General features: G+C 36.4%; 1 protein-coding gene across 2 annotated transcripts in view; it reads right to left on the bottom strand.

The window, feature by feature from the left end:
• IRSp53 (Insulin receptor substrate 53 kDa) overlaps positions 1 to 23,046 on the bottom strand; it is a 229,710-nt gene that overhangs the window by 44,103 nt on the left and 162,561 nt on the right. For both annotated transcript variants that reach the window (XM_081983487.1, XM_081983486.1), the window contains exon 4: positions 14,696 to 14,788. In XM_081983487.1, coding sequence (XP_081839613.1) covers positions 14,696 to 14,788 — 93 coding nt within the window. The remainder of the gene's footprint in view (positions 1 to 14,695; positions 14,789 to 23,046) is intronic.

The raw sequence follows: 23,046 nt of genomic DNA on the forward strand, positions 1-23,046 counted from the left end.
GGCCTGTGAAACCCACTTGGAGTGAGAAATTGACTGTTCTAAGTACATTTCTGGAATCCTTATTAAATTTTCTATGCAATAGACTTTAAAAACACTTACAAATTTGGTACAGTCAGGAAAAAAACGGTTTCAAAGTTTGAACTGCCAGAAACAAAGTTTGAAATGACAGTCAAGGACAAAATCGCCTGAAAAATTGATTTAGAGTGAGAAAATGACTGTTTTAGGTACATTTTTGGAATTGTTATTAAATTTCCTATCGAATGACATAAAAAAAACGCTACAAAGTTGGGTAAAATTAGAGAGAAAAGTGGTGTCAAAGTTTGATCTGACAGAAACACAGTTTTAAAAGGACAGTCAGTAAGAAAATGACAGGAGCTGTATTGTTTTTTGCTCTCTGAAATGCTGCTTTGATTTCTTCTTTATTCATCTCGACTAGGAATTCTGATCCCTGGTTGACAATCTCTTCTTTTGCAGTTGTACATTCTGGCGTCGGTTCTTCTCTTGTTTCTGTTTGTCCATCCATTATTTTTTCTTATTTGTCTTAATGTCGCTTTTCTTGTTTTTGATTTTTTTATCTTCTTCCATTTTTCTGCGCAACACTTTCATACTTTTATTACTTTTTATTGTTCGTGTGACTTATTTTTTACAGCAGGCTCTAGTTTCGATGTTTTGTTTGTTTATTTCTTTAATTTTTGCGTTGGAACTTTCTTTCATCATTTCTCTTTCTTTTTTGAGTTTCTTAGTAGTTGTGCTGTTTTTTTTTCTCTCTGATTTTTTGCGCATTATAACTTTTTATTTTCGTCAAGTTTTATGTAGCTAAACGCGTAGAATCAATTTCAAAGATAAATGATTTACCCATCCTCAACGTTCAAACATAATAATATTGAATTTGCAGCTTATCTGATATTGGGATAAATCTAGCTCCAATAGATTACAGTTTACCGGGATACCTAATATCAGGACAATGTTGATTTGTATCGGGCTTCCAGTCAAAATGCGGTTTGTTAATTATAGTGCGCTTTGCAAATAATTAGTACGTTACGCAATTATATCCATGATGCTATAATTTCACAGTTTAATTACTTAAAACGCTTAAAATTTACAGTTACGCATTGATTTCACCATTAAAACTTTTCAAATTGTGCACGTTGGTCAAAAGTATTAACACAAAACCAAAAAATATTGATAAGTAATATTTACTAGATGTTCAGAGGTTAGAATTCTGCACAAAAGAATTACTAAGCAGTGTTGCCAAGTCAAAATATTTAATGGCGGTAGAATATAGATAACGGTTGATCAAAAATAATGCAAGTTTTTGCTATATTAACCTAATACTTCAAAAATACAGATTTTAATTGTTTCAACAAGTCTCGTTTCGAACACTATAATTTTTGCAGATTCTAGGCCAATTTTGACAGTTTTGACATTAGTGACAGATATCACGTGGTTTCAGAGGATAATTAAACCAAGCAGTCACGGGGCCCACTTGGAGGAGACAATTTGAAAGAACAGTCAAGGACAAAATTGCTGATAAAACCCTCTTGCAGTAAGAAAATGACTGTTTTAGGCACATTTTTGAAATTGCTATTAAATTTCATAATCAATAACCTGAATACATACTTCAAGATTTAGTACAGTCACGGAGAAAAGTGGCGTCAAAGTTTGAACTGCCAGAAACACAGTTTGACAGGACAGTCATGGACAAAATCGCTGGAAAAATCTACTTGGAGTGAGAAAATGATCCTCATTAAATTTCCTATTCAATAACCTGAAAAAAACACTACAACATTTGGTACAGTCAGGACAACGGTGGAAGAATCACAAAAACGGTAGATAGACTGTTTTAACGGTAGATCTGGCAACATGGTTACAAAGATAATTTTCCTAACTTCCAATTATACGACCCTCATTTTACCTTTCCAAGCCGGGTAGGATGTTATCATTCCATTGCAAATCGACCCGATAATATTCATAAAATTAAATTTATGCCTTACTTTAGTAATCTTGCCATCTGTTAGGATCGTTCAAGCTTACCTATTTAGAATAAAATCTATGCAATAAAATGAGTTATTAGGTCATGCATTTCAATATTGTATCGCTAGTAATTTTATAAAAGGTCCCCTGTGACGTAGTAAGAGACATTTAAATTTTATAACGTACGTGGAAGTCTAAAGTCCGGATGCAAATTACTTATTCTACAGGAATTTACGACTTGTAAGGGGTTTTTCACATTTAATTTACTTAAAATTATACTATAATGTTAGCCTTACAAGAGAGACACAATTATTTAAAGTTACAATTACAAATATACTGGGTAAATTACCGGGAAAGTACATATTTTACTTTATCACTAGGTTACTGGTAAATTACAAATACTGTATTTCAGGCAGTTCAAATTTTGACACTGTTTTTTTCCCTGACTGTACCAAATTTTGTAGAATTTTTTTAGGTTATCGGATAGGAAATTTAATGAGGATTCCAAAAATGTCCTTAAAACCGTTAGTTCCGCTACTATACAGGAGGTGCATGAAAAATTAGTGATTTCGATTTTTTGGCCACCCTGTATGCAATTTTTAAGATAGAATTTTATGCTTTACACCACTGGAAAGAGGAGCTCAAGATGGTTAATTTGAGTGGTTTAACCTACATGAACTCCCAAAAATAACCGACTTACAGGGGGTTCAAATTTCAAACCACAATTTGAACTGATTTGAAAATTTGTTGGGTCAATTCAGTGTTTGCTAAATAATTCAGAAACGGTGAAAGTTACGAAAAATTTAAAAGAGATCCAAAATATTCGTAAAGAACTGCTAAACTCATTCCTGGAAGTTTCACAGTCAGTCAGTTCCGCTACTATACAGGAGGTGCATGAAAAAATAGTGATTCCGATTTTTTGGCCACCCTGTATGCGATTTTTAAGATAGAATTTTTTGCTTTACACCACTGGAAAGAGGAGCTCAAGATGGTTAATTTGAGTGGTTTAACCTACCTGAACTCCCAAAAATAACCGACTTACAGGGTGCCCAAATTCCAAACCACAATTTGAACTGTTTTGAAAACCAGTTTTTGCTAAATAACTCAGAAAGTGCTAAACTCATACCTGGAAGTTTCACAGTCCGTCAATGCCGCTACTTACAAAGGGTTCATGAAAAATGTAGAAATTCAGATTTATGACTTCTCAATTTAATGACAGCCATAACAGGAAAATGATATTTTTCAAGCAAATTTCATTTAGATCCATATATTTATTGGTCAATTTGTTAAATTTTCCTGTCACACTGAATGTTATTTTTCCAATTTTACTATACCTTACGGGTAAATAGTCTGTCACGGTAAATTTACTCCCATCATTAGATTTTATCTTCGTTTTGTCTCTTTGCCCTTTTTGGCAGATATCTTCTTTAGACAAGCATTTTAAATAAAAATTGGTAAAATTCTGTTTATTGCTGAAAAGAATGTAATTTTCTCAAACTATATGAGGACAATGTGATGTGGTTTGATTGACTGAAGACCTTCTAGGTTCTATTCAATTGTCTTGTGCTGGTATAACCCAGGAACTTTTGCATTTGTCCTTTCCAGTGCAAGGCGTTACTTTGATAGATTTTAAGATTGCCTCCACTTTTAGACAAATCATTTTTAATAAAAAGGTAAAATTGACTATTCCAGCTTGGGATTTCAGGTAAAACTCATCATTTTTTAGATAATACGGGATCTGAATATTCGAAGCAGATGTTGAACTGAGGCAATATAGTGCATCCAATATGTTCGAAATTGGCAACTGAGCCACCGACGTATATCGCAAGATACGGCCGTAACGGAGCCTCGGGGGAATCCTAATGTGAGCCCCATTTGACGCGGCTTATCGCTTGCACTTTATGATTATCTGTTAAAGGATTGATACTATAACGCCATCGCAAAAAATTGCACTGAAATAGCTCCAACTAAACCAATCCTTTCATGGATCATTTGTCATTAGGTTTCCTTGTTACTTGTTAAAATAGCTGTTATAACAACGCAAAGGGCAACGACAATAAACAAGGTTTTAGGTAGATTAAACGGGGTCCTGATTAGTATACTGAACAAACAAGTTGAAACTCCATAACGCACTTGACGTAATGAGGACGTCTCGATTTCTATGCCGATTGTTGTTGTAGGGATTCAAAGGGACATAATAGTTATCTAGACAACAAGTGACTTAAACCATATTTTATTCACAAAAAGAACAAATAGGTGCTGGAATTGAAATCTCTAGTTCTAGTTTAATTATGGCATGGAGAACAGGAATCTGGTGTCCGATTTGCTGTAACAAATCGGTACAACTGGCCGCCTACGCAGATGATAGCGATATTATGACCCGCAGAGCGGAAGAGGCGGCAGAAATATACACACAACTGAAGAGAGAGGCCAGAAACCTCGGACTCGAAATAAATACACAAAAGACAAAAACACTAACCCAGGCAAGAACAGGAGGAAACGAAAACTACCCCAGAGTAGAGGATAACGTGGATGCTGTCCAGAGCTTTACATATCTAGGTGTTGAACTCAACACGAGAGGATCAGAGGAATCGGAGATACAACATCGAATAATATCGGCAAACAAAGCCTACTTTTCTCTGTCCCATATATTCCGCTCCAAAATCACACACAGAAAATCAAAAATCAGGATATACTAAACCATCATCATGCTGATACTATGCTATGGATGCGAGACATGGGTCATGTCAAAGAACTCACAGAATAAACTGGAGGTGTTTGAAAGAAGAATACTAAGACGGATCTTCGGGCCACTAAATGAAAATGAGATATGGAGAAGAAGATATAATCATGAAATCTACCAAATTTTCAAGGAGGCACCTATCTCAGATTTCGTCAGACTACAGAAGCTACAATGTGCAGGCCACGTAGTAAGAATGCCGGATAACAGGCTGGAAAAAAGGGCCCTCAATAGCAGGATGCAGGGCAGAAGACCAAAAGGGAGACCACAGAGTGACAGAAGACGCGCAGAACTTGATAGGTGTCAGAACCTGGAGGAGAGCGGCGTTGGATAGACAGTGTTGGAGGCGGAAGATAGAGGAGGCCAAGGCTCAATTTGGGCTGTAGCGCCATTGGAGAGAGAGACGGAACGTTTCAAATAATCAAGTTTTTCCCGACTTTTTGGGAAAATGCACCGAAATTTTGTCCAAATGAAGGTTTCTCCTAGCCTACTCCTACTGACTATCGCCTGAAAGTGGTTTTTAGTAAATATCTCGAAAACAGTTAGATTTACATAAAAACTACAAGAGTGCAAAATTGTTCCTTATGGATCCCGAAACCAAACTGTGTAACGTTTGAACTTCAATACAGTTTCCTGTTTACAGGGTGTCATTATTTTTGTTCACCCTGTACACAATTTTTTATAGTCAATTTATTGCTCTACACCAGTGAAAAGAGCAGTTTAAGACTTTTGAGTGGTTGAAACATCCTGAACTTAGAAAAGGGAGGTTCAAAATATCTCGAAAACGGTTAAATTTACAAAAAAAACACTACAATAACTCGAAAATGCTTTTCAAGCAGTCGAGAGCCTTCGAAAACAGTCCAGAAGCTTCCAAAAGCTTTTAAACCGCTCGAAAGGCTTCCAAATGATTTTCAACTAATCTAGAAGCTCTCCAGAAACCTCCCAAATGCTCCTAAACACTACAGAAACTTCAAAATGCTTCTAAAGAAGTCGAAAAACAATTTAGAAGCTTCCAAAAGCTTTTAGAACAGTCTAAAAGATTCCAAATGCAGTTTAACTAGTCTAGAAGCTCCCAAAAGATATCAAAACAGAGTCTAGAAACTTCCAAATGCCTCTAAAGCATTCCAGAACCTTTAATATGCTGTTTAAACTGTCCAAATTCTCCTAAAGTAGTTTAAAGGCTTCAAAAAATTTCTAGAACTTGAACTCAAAAAAAGTTTTAGTTTTGTGTTTTTTTTACAGATTTTTTAAGGAAAGCAATTTTGCTTTTTAAGCGGTTTTTTCCATGGCTTTAGTGTTTTTTAACCCGGACTCTAATTATTAAATAAAGCAGTAAGAAACCTGCATAACAGTTAAATTCAAGATTATAAAAAGAAAAATGAGCATATCAAACAAACAAATATAACAAGTTCTACAATCAGATCTAAAGCATTGTTTCAACACATGTACAGGGTGTTCCAATAGTTTCCCGGAAACTATACATAACTAAAAATAACATAAAAAATCTGTCTAGTAAATATAGTCACGAGAAAATGCTGGAAATAATTTTCAGCTTTCTAAATCCACCGTTATGGGGCGTTTCGATACCACTAACATGAAAAATGCCCATAAACTCTAAAAATTTCAATGGAATGGTAACAGTTTAGCTATTTAACTTTTTTTCTCTTCATATAAAATGGTGGGGATGGTCCAAAGTTTGAAACAAACTAAATATCTCGAAAACTCTATATATCTTTGGCTTTCGCAGAGATTATACCATTCATTTATTCCATTCAATGGCCCAAAGCAGCAATTATCCACTTTCTGCTTTCAAATTCATGCTTAAATGAGCTGTTTTTCAAATCAGTCGCTGAAAAAATTAATTCCAAGCGTTGCAAGAACCGAATAAGTGAAATGAAAGAGAGATTTTTCAGCTCAAAGTCGAAGAAAATGGAAGCGAATAAGCGGAAACCTTGAATCGAGTCAATTTTATAAATATCCGACTGTCATAAACTCGTATAAGAGAAGCTGTTTATCAAAATGAGGGTGGATTCAGTGGCCTAATCGAAATGTTTACCCCAAATTTCAATTCGTTTAAATTGAAAACGAGTAAACATGTTATTTACAAGCCATTGGTGTGAATATTTTGGAGATTACTTTTTGGTTTGGAAATGTTTTTTGTCTAATAAGAAAAACCTGTAAAACCTACTTTAATTTAGAATAAATACAAACTTAAAACTACAACTTAAATATATCTCTTAAATTACAAAACGTTTTATTAACCGAAACCTTAACCTAATTACAAACTTAAACTAAAACTGTAGCGACCAGGTATGCAGCCCATCGTACAAGCCGGTGTAAGGCGGGTTGCAGGGACTTTAAAGTGACAGACTGACGTTTGACAGTGCCTTTTCGGAAGAATTGACAGAACTGACGTGTGACAAAATAGGATTAAGAAGGTTGTTGTGGACGAATGTTGTTGTAGTTAGTTTTTAATACTTTAAAATTAGAAATAAAGGATTTAAAACGTAAAACCGGCTACAAAGCTTGAATGTATCTTAGATTACAAACTAAATTTTCAATGCTCCTCGCTCAAACAGAATACTCCTTTTCCTAATAACCTCAAATTCCTTCCTTATTACTTCCCCCCCTCAGTCATTAGTTATTTTTACCCACTCCAAACACATTTTGCCTTCTCTCCTTAGCTGGGCGGAGCTCCACCTGATTTCCTGTTCCCTCATAAATTATTCACCTATCTTCCTCACCCTCAACCTATCTTCTCTCTCGCACTCTCCCTTTCCACACTCACATTCACCCCCTTCCACTCTCAGCCTATGTTTACTCAAGTACCCTCTTAGATTGCCGTGACCCGTAAGGAGTTGCGCCCCCTTAAAGGTCAACGGCAACCTATCCCGTCCTCCTTACACACCTCGTACCCTCCTCTACCTTTCTCAGACTGCTCCCACTCCTTCTGCCACTCCGTCATAATCCACTCCTCCTGGTTTTCCTTCGGTCCCACAAGTTACAAGACCCGAGATCCTCTCTCGTTCCCACTTGCTTCGCCCTCCCAACCAAACGGTCCGCCTCCTTAATCCCCTCATTACTCCTCTCCGCCCATTTTATGCCTATATCCCATCCACTCATACTTAACCCAGCCACTCTCCCACTCACCCTCTCAACCACTCTATGCAGACTACTGTCCTGCAACATCCCCCAGGCTGTCCGGCTGTCCGTCAGGATTTCATAGACCTCCTTACCTTTCTCCCCCGCTACTTTTGTCCCATTTTATCCACCTCTCCCCGGTCGCACTCACCACCGCTATGGCCGTGAGATTCTCCGCCACACTCGCATCCACACAAAATCTCTTGATTTCACTCTCCCTTCCATCAATCCTTCCACAAACTCTCCACCCTGGATACGGCCTCTCCCTCTTCTTTGCCCCGTTCTCTCTCTTCTCCCTCTCCTTTCCACCAATGCCTCTCGCCGCCACCAAGGCACTCAGGTGCCACGGTGGAGTACCGCATAGCACCCTAAGGGTATTCGTGGCCATGGTTCGATAACACCTTGCCGCGGTCAGCAGAAATTTCCTTTCCGCAGCGACCAGATGCCTCATCACCTTACTGTCATTCCCTCTCCCCCAACACACTTTATTCCCGTACATTGCCGTCGGTGCCGCCACGTCCTCCATCATCATTCTAACCTTCTCTTTATTTACCGTCTCACTCACTCTCTTCGCGTGCTCCACAAACAAACGTTTCCTATCCAATCTCACTCCCAATAAATTCTCTTCACACAGAACCCTGTCCTCCTGCATTCTCACAACCGGAGGTCGAATCTACCCCCTAACTCTATAAAGATCGCTTTTGTCTTGGTTTGTTGTAAACCGTTTTACCTCTTCCTTCCCACTCCTTACAAATATCCCATGTATCCATCCACTTTCTCTCTATTTCCTTCACCGGCCACCAAAATGCCCTGGTCGTCAGCGAAGACCTGCGCGTACACCCCGCCTCTTAGAGCTTTCCTCCCAATTCTCTCTAACTCATTCATGCACACTAGACTGGAGCCCTGTGGACACCCTCTTTCAACCGTTCTGCTCACTCTCCCACTCACTACCTCTCTATCACCCATGAAATCCCAAGCCATCTCTCCCAGACGCCCCGGGACTCCATCACTACCCATTCTCTCGTCCACGTACGGTGGCCACGCCATGTTGAAGGCGTTGTTCAGGTCCAACGTGACTACCAAAACGTGCTTCATCCTCTCCTATTATACTCTTCCACTCTTTCTATCACCTCCTTCAAGTCAGGGAGAAAAGCGGTGTCAAAGTTCGAACTGCTTTATACACAGTTTGAAAGAATAATCAGGAACAAAATCGCCTGTAAAATCTACTTTAATTGAGAAAATGACTGTCTTAAGCACATTTTAAGAATTCTCATTAAATTTCCGATTCAATAACCTGAAAAAGCACTAAAAAATTTGGTGCAGTCAGGGAGAAAAGCGGTGTCAAAATTTGAACTGGCAAAAACACAGTTTGTAGAGACAGTCATGGACAAAATCGAGTGTAAAACCCACTTGTAGAGAGAAAATTACTGTTTTAAGCACATTTTTGGATTCCTCATTAAATTTTCTATTTAAACACTTGAAAAAGCACTAAAAAATTTGGTGCAGTCAGGGAGAAAAGCGGTGTCAAAATTTGAACTGCCAAAAACACAGTTTGTAGAGACAGTCATGGACAAAATCGAGTGTAAAACCCACTTGTAGTGAGAAAATTACTGTTTTAAGCACATTTTTGGATTCCTCATTAAATTTCCTATTCAAAGACCTGAAAAAGCACTAAAAAATTTGGTTCAGTCAGGGAGAAAAGCGGTGTCAAAATTTGAACTGCCAAAAACACAGTTTGTAGAGACAGTCATGGACAAAATTGAGTATAAAACCCACTTGTAGTGAGAAAATTACTGTTTTAAGCACATTTTTGGATTCCTCATTAAATTTCCTATTCAAAGACCTGAAAAAGCACAAAAAAATTTGGTGCAATCAGGGAGAAAAGCGGTGTCAAAATTTGAACTGCCAAAAACACAGTTTGTAGAGACAGTCATGGACAAAATCGAGTATAAAACCCACTTGTAGTGAGAAAATTACTGTTTTAAGCATATTTTTGGATTCCTCATTAAATTTCCTATTTAAAGACCTGAAAAAGCACTAAAAAATTTGGTTCAGTCAGGGAGAAAAGCGGTGTCAAAATTTGAACTGCCAAAAACACAGTTTGTAGAGACAGTCATGGACAAAATCGAGTGTAAAACCCACTTGTAGAGAGAAAATTACTGTTTTAAGCACATTTTTGGATTCCTCATTAAATTTCCTATTTAAAGACCTGAAAAAGCACTAAAAAATTTGGTTCAGTCAGGGAGAAAAGCGGTGTCAAAATTTGAACTGCCAAAAACACAGTTTGTAGAGACAGTCATGGACAAAATCGAGTATAAAACCCACTTGTAGTGAGAAAATTACTGTTTTAAGCATATTTTTGGATTCCTCATTAAATTTCCTATTTAAAGACTTGAAAAAGCACTAAAAAATTTGGTTCAGTCAGGGAGAAAAGCGGTGTCAAAATTTGAACTGCCAAAAACACAGTTTGTAGAGACAGTCATGGACAAAATCGAGTATAAAACCCACTTGTAGTGAGAAAATTACTGTTTTAAGCATATTTTTGGATTCCTCATTAAATTTCCTATTTAAAGACCTGAAAAAGCACTAAAAAATTTGGTGTAATCAGGGAGAAAAGCGGTGTCAAAATTTGAACTGCCAAAAACACAGTTTGTAGAGACAGTCATGGACAAAATCGAGTGTAAAACCCACTTGTAGTGAGAAAATTACTGTTTTAAGCACATTTTTGGATTCCTCATTAAATTTCCTATTTAAAGACCTGAAAAAGCACTAAAAAATTTGGTTCAGTCAGGGAGAAAAGCGGTGTCAAACTTTGAACTGCCAAAAACACAGTTTGTAGAGACAGTCATGGACAAAATCGAGTATAAAACCCACTTGTAGTGAGAAAATTACTGTTTTAAGCACATTTTTGGATTCCTCATTAAATTTTCTATTTAAAGACCTGAAAAAGCACTAAAAAATTTGGTGCAATCAGGGAGAAAAGCGGTGTCAAAATTTGAACTGCCAAAAACACAGTTTGTAGAGACAGTCATGGACAAAATCGAGTATAAAACCCACTTGTAGTGAGAAAATTACTGTTTTAAGCACATTTTTGGATTCCTCATTAAATTTCCTATTCAAAGACCTGAAAAAGCACTAAAAAATTTGGTGCAGTCAGGGAGAAAAGCGGTGTCAAAATTTGAACTGCCAAAAACACAGTTTGTAGAGACAGTCATGGACAAAATCGAGTATAAAACCCACTTGTAGTGAGAAAATTACTGTTTTAAGCACATTTTTGGATTCCTCATTAAATTTCCTATTCAAAGACCTGAAAAAGCACTAAAAAATTTGGTGCAGTCAGAGAGAAAAGCGGTGTCAAAATTTGAACTGCCAAAAACACAGTTTGTAGAGACAGTCATGGACAAAATCGAGTATAAAACCCACTTGTAGTGAGAAAATTACTGTTTTAAGCACATTTTTGGATTCCTCATTAAATTTCCTATTTAAAGACCTGAAAAAGCACTAAAAAATTTGGTGCAGTCAGGGAGAAAAGCGGTGTCAAAATTTGAACTGCCAAAAACACAGTTTGTAGAGACAGTCATGGACAAAATCGAGTATAAAACCCACTTGTAGTGAGAAAATTACTGTTTTAAGCACATTTTTGGATTCCTCATTAAATTTCCTATTTAAAGACCTGAAAAAGCACTAAAAAATTTGGTGCAGTCAGGGAGAAAAGCGGTGTCAAAATTTGAACTGGCAAAAACACAGTTTGTAGAGACAGTCATGGACAAAATCGAGTATAAAACCCACTTGTAGTGAGAAAATTACTGTTTTAAGCACATTTTTGGATTCCTCATTAAATTTCCTATTTAAAGACCTGAAAAAGCACTAAAAAATTTGGTGCAGTCAGGGAGAAAAGCGGTGTCAAAATTTGAACTGCCAAAAACACAGTTTGTAGAGACAGTCATGGACAAAATCGAGTATAAAACCCACTTGTAGTGAGAAAATTACTGTTTTAAGCACATTTTTGGATTCCTCATTAAATTTCCTATTTAAAGACCTGAAAAAGCACTAAAAAATTTGGTGCAGTCAGGGAGAAAAGCGGTGTCAAAATTTGAACTGGCAAAAACACAGTTTGTAGAGACAGTCATGGACAAAATCGAGTATAAAACCCACTTGTAGTGAGAAAATTACTGTTTTAAGCACATTTTTGGATTCCTCATTAAATTTCCTATTTAAAGACCTGAAAAAGCACTAAAAAATTTGGTGCAGTCAGGGAGAAAAGCGGTGTCAAAATTTGAACTGCCAAAAACACAGTTTGTAGAGACAGTCATGGACAAAATCGAGTGTAAAACCCACTTGCAGAGAGAAAATTACTGTTTTAAGCACATTTTTGGATTCCTCATTAAATTTCCTATTTAAACACTTGAAAAAGCACTAAAAAATTTGGTGCAGTCAGGGAGAAAAGCGGTGTCAAAATTTGAACTGCCAAAAACACAGTTCCTAGAGACAGTCAGGGACAAAATCGGGTGTAATTGCCGTCATGCCAAATTGATTTACTTTATCTTCTTCTTTAAGAAAAGTGTAGGAAGCACGCACAGTAGAAAAATCGCCATTTTATCAAGAAAAACTACCGACAACACTTATTCATAAAAAAAGCGCGAGGGCCTAAAAGAAGAGACGTGACCCCATTTATTTCTAGAATCCCCAGGTTTTAGTGAGAAAATCCAGGGTCGGAGTGAACTTGTACACTTACACAAATCAAATGATAATGGATAAAAATGGAGCGATCCGGTCTGGGCCTGTACAGTTGTCCCCCCACAAAAAGTCGATATAAAGCCGAACATCTGGGGAATAGTGCAGTTTTACCCCCGCAATTTAAGCCCTCTACGAGTATATATTTACTTTTATGGCCTTCACCGGTTCACGAAAAAAGGTGATTTGTCAATTTTATAACCTGCTTTATTCTAGTGAAGGATTGCCCACTAGGTGATGTCCACTACAGCGCAGAGAAAGGAAGTGTCATCAGACCATGTAATACACATATTTACACTGTCACGCATATTATTTAAAAGATATAAAAACATTAAATTAAAGCAGATATCGAAATAATAAAATGCACGAAGCAAGATTACAGTCAGAATGCACGTAGTGCATCATGCAGGTGGTCGGAGACGGTCAGAAGGCTCCGTCTCGTGTCACACTATGTAGTCGTCCCGAATTCAGCAACCCGCACCGTGTTCGTAAGTTAATAAAATTGTAAATCATTCTAAACTATAATAATACCGATTAAACTGAACTTGGCAATGTTATTCTTCTTCATATTTCATTTTGAATAAAAGAGTTTCTCAACTACATATTACTTAACTTAAAGGGTCCATTTCATCCACAGTGAATACAATAAGCGCTCAATTCGCATAACTTTTAATTGTACGATTCCCAGTTTCTCTCTATAGCACCATCCGGGGCCTTTATCCCAATAATGGTTTGAACTGGAGTGATAACATTAATAAAATATGATAATCTAAGCTGCGAGCGGTTGTATTCAAGCTCAAATAATCTCTGTAATGATAATATGAAATGCGGTTAGTGACCTAAGGTTTAATAGTTTTTATCTACTCCTAGCATGGTAATCATTCATTACATAGCTCATTTTGAGTTACGTAATGAGCGATTTTACCGCACTAGTGCGATAATAATCGATTTTATCGCACTAGTGCGATAAAACAACTTTAAATGAAAATTTCTGCTGTAATTGTTTATTGAATTTAAACATAACTTTGATAAAACCATGAACAGACCTATCTTAAATAATAACTATATTTTACTTTTTATAAATATTAAAAGTGAAATGAATTCCTGAATTAGAAAGTTCTTGGATCGAATTTAATTTAACACTTTTTCTTGAAAGGAACTCTTTATGTTCTTGGTCTCGCACCAGGTGACAAAACGTTGATACATTTTTTCATATTTCTCCTTTGACTTGGCAGGCAACAAGCCAATTACCACGTTTGCGGCAGCTTCTTCAATATCTGACGGAAGTTCTTCAGACATGTTCATAACGAAATGCACTTTTAAAAATATGTGACTGACACTGTTAAATTGTCGCTTAAGTGATATGTGGAAACAAATGGCCACCATAGCAACAACACCAAAACAGTACAGCGTAGATGACAAAATTTAAGGGTAACAAATAACTACCCGTAGCAAGCATATACGAGACGTTCCTAAATAGTTCACATTGCACAAAATATGAATTTTTTTCTTACTTTACGCTGCTTCTGATGGTCGTAGATAAAATGTTGTACATCACCCGTGGGGTATGGCAAATTAACGTACTCGTGTGATCACCACAACTCGGTCTACGACCTCGTCGTGGCAACACTCCCACTCGTGACTATAAAAATGCTCATACCCCACTAGTAATGTAAATAACTATTATGTAACACGTTTGGATTTGAATGGTGTTTTATGTGACACTATTTGAAGCGTAAACCCTTTCTCCTACTGGCGTAAACTTTACTTTTCCGCACTAATTTGTGTGTGGGTGGAAATTCTAACTTTTTGGAACTGATTTTTCACGTGGAGAGATTTCCGGTTATGGTAAATTTACGTTCATCATTACTATAACAGCTAAACAGCCAACTGTTAGCTTACTTTCTGTTTGCTGATTGTGGAGGTTTGTTAGAGGAACTTATATTAAACTTTTCCTTAAATAATTGCCTAAGTAATTTGTAATTTTTTTGCAATTCAAAATAAATTAAATTCTAATTTTTCTTTATATTTTTACACTCATACTCTCTGTTCCAATTATTAAAATGTTTTTTTTTTAATTGATAGAGTGGACTGATTTAAACTTACCAATATCCGATGATCCGCCCCATGTTCCTTGTTGAGCTTGTTTGGCCAATTTACTGATCGCGTCTACATAAAGTCGTGAAGCTGCGGCTGCACCTGAAATTAGGAAATTGAAACTTACTAATTTGCATAGTTCCTAAACTTTATTTACCATGAAAACGTTAGAAATTTACCTATTTAAGCAAGTTTCTAAAACTTTTCACTGTTAGCAGTATATGCAAAATTTATGGTCCAATCAAGGCTTACAAGGTGAAAAAGCAAATTACGCATTTTCTATGTGTTAATATATTTATTAAAATATTACATTTGTATAAATGATACTTCAAAAATACACCCAATAAACACATAGGCCGATCAGCCTAACGTTGAAAACCCTTGAAAAGCTGGTCGATATGCACTTGAGGGGCAAAGCTCTGCTATCAAATCCCCTCAATGCCAACCAATATGCTTACCAAGTGGGCAAATCAACAGAACTAGCCTTGTACAACCTTTTTGGGAAAATTGAAAAGCACCTCAAGAGTAAAGGAATAGCAGTTGGCCTCTTTCTAGATATAGAAGGTGCCTTTAACAATGCACCTCATCACTTACGGTGGCGGCTAAGGCGAGGGGAGCAGAACCCAACGCTTGTGGATGGATCGAGGCTCTGCTAACGCAAAGGACTGTGACGTCCGAGCTGCAGGGAGAGATGGTCGGTTTCCGTCCTGTGAGGGGTTGCCCGCGAGCAGGGGTTTTATCTCCCTTGCTGTTGTGCCTCTTGGTGGACGATCTGCTGGCCACCCTTGCTCTTTGGAACGTCAATAGAGCACTCCGGGACGATGACTATTCGCCCACCGTACAGGAGGTCCTCGATGTGACACAAAGCTGGTGCTAGAAGGAGTGTCTTAGGGTAGATCCGCTCAAAACAGTAATTATACCCTTTACCAGAAGGAGGAAGATGGAATTTCTTAAACCGCCCTCCCTCTCTGGGAAGACAATACCATATAGTACGTGAAATATCTGGGAGTCATTCTGGATAAAACACTTACCTGGAGCATGTGGACAGACTAGTCAGTAGAGCTAAAATGCTGCGGGAAATTCTGGGGTTAGGGTCCCAGCAGCTCTACTGGCTTTACATCAGCACAATTATACCTATGCTGACCTAAGGAGCCATAGTCTGGTATGGCAAGAGCCTCCAGAGCACCGTAGCGAAGAAACTGTCTTAAATAAAAAGACAGGCATGCCTATTTATCACGGGGGCATTCAAGACCACTCCCACGCCCGCGTTAGTGTACCTCCTTAACTTACCCCCCCTTCAGCGCTTGCTGAAGAGAGGCAAGGATGGCCTCCTACCGGCTCTTCCATATTACCCGTGTCATGGCCACATACATGGAGCCTCAAGGGCCACTTGCAAAAATTCTAAATCTTGCTATGCCCTCCGATGTTCTCTCTTCTACGGAGATGATTAAAAACCCCCCTAGGTGAAAATCGTTAAAAATCTTCACCGACAGCGCGGCCGATAGAGCCCTGTCCGCAAGTCGGTTTGTGTCAAAGGCGGTCCTGGGCTGTCATGAAGTTCTTAACACTCTTGGAAAACCTGATGTGGATTCCGGGTCCCTCCGACTTCACAGGGAATGCCAAAGCCGACGAACTGGCTAAGCTGGGTTCGGAGGCGGCCTACATATGGCGCACGGTGAAGCAAAGAAAAGCATCACGGAGTGGTGTTATCAGGAACACTCCGACCTACGGCTGAGAACTCCAGGGTTGGCTCACTCCAAGGAGTTCATTAGAAGACCCTCCGAGAACAGGACCAACAATCTCCTGCAACTCAGCAGACCAGATGAGGCCAGTGACGGCGCTGTACACCGGTCATTGTGAGCTAAGGGCTCATATGCACCGGATAAGACGGGAGGAAGACGCCAAATGCCGCTGGTGTATGAAAGATGACGAGTCGGTCGCACATCTACTGTGCTGCTATCTATGAGTCGAGTATTCTGGATGAGCTCTAACTTATGTGTGAGCCACAATATACCTGCGGTACACTCACGGTACATAACGTTCATAACAATAATTATAAACGTCGTTTCTCGTTGATTTTTGGTGGTGGTTTTATAGTTGAATTTACGTTGAACATAAAACCATTACCTTATAACGTCAAAACAACGATACATAATGATTTTTTGTAAAAAACTAAAATTCGACAGTTACTTATATGTCGCATTTGTATGTAATTGGAACGTTTGTTAATCAAAGTTGATTCAACGTTATCACGTTATGTTACTTTTAAACGTGAATTAAATAAAACATTTTATTACATTTGCACAACAACGTAGCCAATTATCTGTTCGAATCGTTTTATAAATTCGCAAATAAGCGATGTGAAACAAACGTTACATTTAAGTTACATCTGCAAATCAACGTTGCTGTTGCAAATCGTATATTTATATTTTAACGTTTCCCAATCTACCAAATTCACCGTTAGTTTTCGTTTCTTCGACGTAGTTGTGCCTATTGAGTAATAACGTTAAATAGACGTTGTTAAGCATTTCTTGCAAACGTTGAATTACATTTGTAAATCAACGTGGCTGTTAACTCAACGTTGATTTTAGCGACGTTTATATTTTATTTTAACGTTATCCGATGTTCTCAAATCAGTTTTCGATACAACGTTTCTTCAACGTAGTTGTGTTTTTTGGGCAGATCTGATGATCGGAGACGGCCAGAAGACTCCGTCTCGAGCCACACCATGTAGTCGTCCCGAATTTTGAGTATGATTTTGGTGTTACGTTGTTAAGGTTTAAAGTGTTACTTTTGGAGATTATGCTTAAACGGTTTATCCTGATTTACTAAACTGATAAACCGATCATTCTGTCATTTAGTTTTAACTGTTATTTAGTCATTAAATTCTATTTTTCTATCAAGTGGTTTGATTCTACCTCTAATACAATATCTCGATAAATGCGTTTATTAAAGTAATAAACGCAAGTCTCGTTTAACATGCTGAGCCAAAGGTGCTTTGTACAATTTAAATGTTACAATATATAATTAAGCGGAAACCATTTCGATTATTAATCGCTCTCATTAATACACAAGTTTGTTAAATAACCATAAATACATTGTATTTATACGTTATTGATGTTAATCGTTCTCCCGGTGACTAGGCAATAGTTCATCATCCCTAAAGTTAACAAGGTGATACAAGTAAGTTCATTATGTCATCGGGGTCCTGCCCAAAACTAATTTAATTACGCAACCGGACTGGAATGAATGTTCGAACTTCCACAAACTAATTATTTGTTTCCGACATTGTGGTCTCCAGTGTCACTGCCAGTTCTTGTTTAACGGACCAGAGATATAGAATAGACGAAACTGGCAAAATATACTAAAAATATGTTGAATCGAAAGCCAAATGGATTTTGGCCCAAAACTTGTTTTTTAATAATATTACCTCCTGGCTTTGTACCAAATGGATGCAACAAAGAAGGATTGAAGTAAAATAACAAAGACGTCATTAAAACTTCAATTTAAACTTGGCGGCAGTAGTTTCTGAAAAGTTCTAAAGAAGAAGTTGCAGAATTCATTATGATTGAGAGAAAATTATTTTTTTTTGGAAATTTTCTTGGCTTTAGGTCAGTTTTTATGTTCAGGAATCACTTTATGTGCTGGTTCATAATTTATTAACGTTTCGGCTTTGTATAAGCCTTTTTCAAAATTTCTATGGATGCAGATTGCGAAAATAAATATGAATAATTGTAAAGTATCAGTCAATTTATCAAATACACTTCTTACGTTATTATTGCATACTTAGAACGTGATATTCATTGGTTTTTGTGCAAGACAGCATTTTTCAATATTTTTTTGTTGATTGTGGGTTTAAGCTGTATATTATTGGTCATATGAGGAAATAAAAAAAAATACTTAGAGGTACTTACCAGTCAGTAATTCTCTGACATTAACTTTTACATTTTTTAACGTTCTTTTTTGTCGTTTATTTGTAATTTGGATTCTTTTGAATTTTCAATCTTCTTTTGAAATTACGTTCAGTATAACCGAAGTCAGGGGAATTTGGAAAAAAACAATTTGTATCCCCAATTTACAGAGGTTATGTTACTTATAAGTATTGATGGTTAAATTACTCGTAAAGTAGATATTTTAATTTACCAGAAAAATTTTACTGGTAATTAACAAATACTGTATTTCTGGCAGTTCAAATTATGACACCGTTTTTTTTTCCTGACTTTACCAAATTCTGTAGTGTTTTTTAGGATATCAATTAGGAAATTTAATGAGGATTTCAAAAATGGGCTTAAAACAGTCATTTTCTTACTCAAAGTGGGTTTTTCAGAGGATTTTGTCCCGGACTGTGTTTAAACTGTGTTCAAATTTCAGACCACAAAAATGTTTCTAATTAACTCCTTAACCCAACACCGTAAATTTGCAGTATGGTGGTTCACTATTTTTGTCACCCTGTACACAAAAAAATTTTAAGAGACTAAAAATGTTTCTAATCAACTCCGTAACCCAACACCGTAAATTTACAGGACAGTTTATACTGGCAATATATAGAGTGTACAAAAAAAATATGGTGGTTCACTATTTTTGTCACCCTGTACACAATTTTTAAGGTAGAATTTTTTAGTTTACACCACTGGAAAGAAGAGCTCGAAACGGTTCTTTTAAGTGGTTGAACTACCCAGAACTCCCAAAAATAACTGAGTTACAGAGTGTTCAAATTTCGAACCAGAATTGCCACTAATTTGAAAATTTCTTGCATCAAACCAGTTTTTGCTAAATAATTCAGAAACGGTGAAAGTTACGAAAAATTTGAAAGAGAGCAAAAATGTTCGTAAAGAACTGGTAAACTCAACCCTGGAAGTTTCACAGTTCGTCATTGCCGCTACTTTACAGGAAGTGCAAAAGTGTAGTGATTCAGATTTATGACTTTTCAATTTAATGACAGCCATACAAGAAAATTATATCTTTCAAGCAAATTTCATATAAATCCATATGTTTATTGGTTAAATTGGAATTTACTGGTAAAATTGGTAAATTTTTCTGTTATACATATTTACGTCACGGTAAATTTAAGTCCATCATTACTTATAAGTCTTCAAAACAGAAGCTACAGTAATTTCTTTAAATTTACAGATCTGTCAAATGACACAACAATAAAGTAAGTAATTTTTTTAAAATGACTAGTTTGGACTGGAAACTTTTTGTTCTATAAAGAAAATCAAATTAAATTAGGATGACGTCACAAATGTCAACTTCAAAAAAATAAAGTTGATTTTATTGTACTATTTTCAAGTCAATTAGGCAGAAGTTGTCGTTTCGAGACACTGTTGCCAAATTTTCTTCGGCTTCGGCCACATTTCAATTGCCAAATGATTTGTTGTTTGATTGGAAAAACTATAAGTTTGGCAACTGCTATTTCCCTACTGTTGCAAAACTTAAGCAATTTTGTCTCTCAAACGTCTAGTTTCGTTGTAAAAACTGAAAAAATCGCTTCACCCACGACTTTTTCATATAAAATTAGTATAACCCTTTTGAATGTTGCAAAACCATTGAATTGGTGTTTGAACTTGACTAATCAGTGATTGTGGTTCAAATGAAAGGTTTAAGTGTTTTTTTTCATAATTCCTTGAAAAAGTATCATTTTGGCAACTTGGCAGTGTATACAATACAACTGACGCAATATTGTGTAAAATTTTCATAAATTTTCCTCATTAATCTTGGAACTTACAGAGCGTTAACCAAGTGACTGCGCCAAAACAAAGTTTATAGTTTGAACTCAAATTTTGAAAAATTGCCACAAATTCAGTTTTTATGCTAGAACCTTCATTTTTTTACACAATATAGATCAAAGTGTCTAGAATATTGTGTATTTTTTTTAAATCTCCCTTATATTTGTAACGGAAGTTACAGGGCTTTAACCAAGTGACTGCACCAAAACAAAATTTATAGTTTAAACTTTGAAACACTTTATTTGAGCTCTTTTTGAACTAAGAAAATTATTAATTTAAAGCTGAAAGTTTACTATTGTAAGCTAAATGCGGTCTAGTAAATGGATAATAAAATTGAAATCTGCAAGATTGGCAGACGGATTCAATACAAAGTGGGATAAAGACGTAAAATGGGGGAGGCTATTGCGCCCTAAACGGCTCAACGTCGGCGCCGCGACGCTGTCTTTCCCCTTCAAAAGATTAGATGGCCAGACATAGTAATATTTCAGATATTGCAACTTTCTGGATATGATCATAATTAAGCAGGCATTACACGAAGCAAATATTTGCTACATTTCCTCCTAAATTTATTTGCGCAAATGTTTGCTACGCCATTACACCATAACAAATATTTTGTCAGAACCTGTTTGCTAAACGGGTAGCAAAATTCCTTTTTTTGTTTGGCAAACAGGACAGCAAATATTTTTCAATAAATAATCAAAGCAAATATTTCTTCATTACACGGACAGGCAAATAATAATTGCTTTGATTTTAAGCAAATATTTGCTACATTTGCTACGAAATTTATTTGCGCAAACTTTTGCTGCGCCATTACACGATAATCAATATTTTGTCAAAACCTGTTTGCTAAACGGGTAGCAAAATTCCTTTTTTTGTTTGCCAAACAGGACAGCAAATATTTTTCAATAAATAATCAAAGCAAATATTTCTTCATCACACGGACAGGCAAATAATAATTGCTTTGATTTTAAGTAAATATTTGCTTTGTGTAATGCCTGCTTTACAATGAACCTGAATGATAACTTTTTAATAAATATTATTTTAAAACAAACTAGTATCAGGCAGTGTTGCCAAGTTAAAATATTAGATTAAAAAACGGTAAATCAAAAAATAAATTATTTATATAAGGAAAAGAAGAAATTTCATTTTACGTTATTATACAGTTTTTTTTTAATTAGACTTTTTAGTTACGAAAAAGTATGCTAGTTTACTATATAAACTTCAAACATATTTTAATCTTTTCATCAATTGTTTTCTTTAACATGAGTGACAGATATCACGTGGTTTTAGAGGATAATTTAGTTTAGAGGATAGTTAGTTAGGCAGTCACATGAGAACTGTTAAAATAACTGTCGTAAATTTCAGAAACACGTTTTATATTCAATATCGCAAGAAAACTTTTCTAAACCCTGATTTTTGCAACTTTTAAGCACCGTTTTTCAGTTTTGACGTTAAGTAGCAGTTGTCACGTGGTTCTAGAACACTATTCAGCAAGACGGTCACGTGATAATTGTGAAAATAACTGTCATAAATCTCAGAAACACGTCTTGTTTCGAAATGGGTGTTAAACTGTAATTCTTGCAAATTCTAAACCAATTTTAGAGTTTTGACATCAGTGAGATATCACGTGGTTTTGGAGGATAATTTAGCTAGGCAGTCACATGATAACTGTTAAAATAACTATCGTAAATCTCAGACGCATGTTTTATATTCAATATCGCAAGAAACCTTTTCTAAACCCTGATTTTTGCAACTTTTGAGCACCGTTTGGCAGTTTTGACCTTTAGTAGCGGTTGTCACGTGATTCTAGGACACTATTTAGCAAGACGGTCACGTGATAATTGTCAAAATAACTTTCATATATCTCAGAAACACGACTTGTTTCAAAAAGTGTGTTAAACTGTAATTCTTGCAAAGTCTAAACACATTTGTAGAGTTTTGTCATCAATAACAGATATCACGTGGTTTTAAAGGATAACTTAACTAGGCAGTCACGTGACAACTGTTAAAATAGCTGTCGTACACATCTCAGGAACACGTTTTATATTCAATATCGCAAGGAAACTTTTCTAAAAGCTGATTTTTGCAAATTTTGAGAACCGTTTGGCAGTTTTGACGTTTAGTGGCAGTTGTCACGTGGCTCTAGAACACTATTCAGCAAGACGGTCACGTGATAATTGTGAAAATAACTGTCATAAATCTCAGAAACACGTCTTGTCTCCAAAAGTGTGTTAAACTGTAATTCTTGCAAATTCTAATCAAATTTGTAGAGTTTTGACATTAATAACAGATATCACGTGACAACTGTTAAAATAGCTGTCGTACACATCTCAGGAACACATTTTATATTCAATATCGCAAGGAAACTTTTCTAAAAGCTGATTTTTGCAAATTTTGAGCACCGTTTGGCAGTTTTGACGTTTAGTGATAGTTGTCACGTGGTTCTAGAACACTATTCAGCAAGACGGTCACGTGATAATTGTGAAAATAACTGTCATAAATCTCAGAAACACGTCTTGTCTCCAAAAGTGTGTTAAACTGTAATTCTTGCAAATTCTAAACAAATTTTTAGAGTTTTGTCATCAGTGACAGATAGCACGTGGTTTTGGAGCATAATTTAGCTAGGCAGTCACG

The sequence above is a fragment of the Ips typographus genome, linkage group LG7 (assembly GCF_016097725.1).
Source record: "Ips typographus isolate SLU linkage group LG7, UJ_Ityp_2.0, whole genome shotgun sequence".
NCBI lineage: Eukaryota > Metazoa > Arthropoda > Insecta > Coleoptera > Curculionidae > Ips > Ips typographus.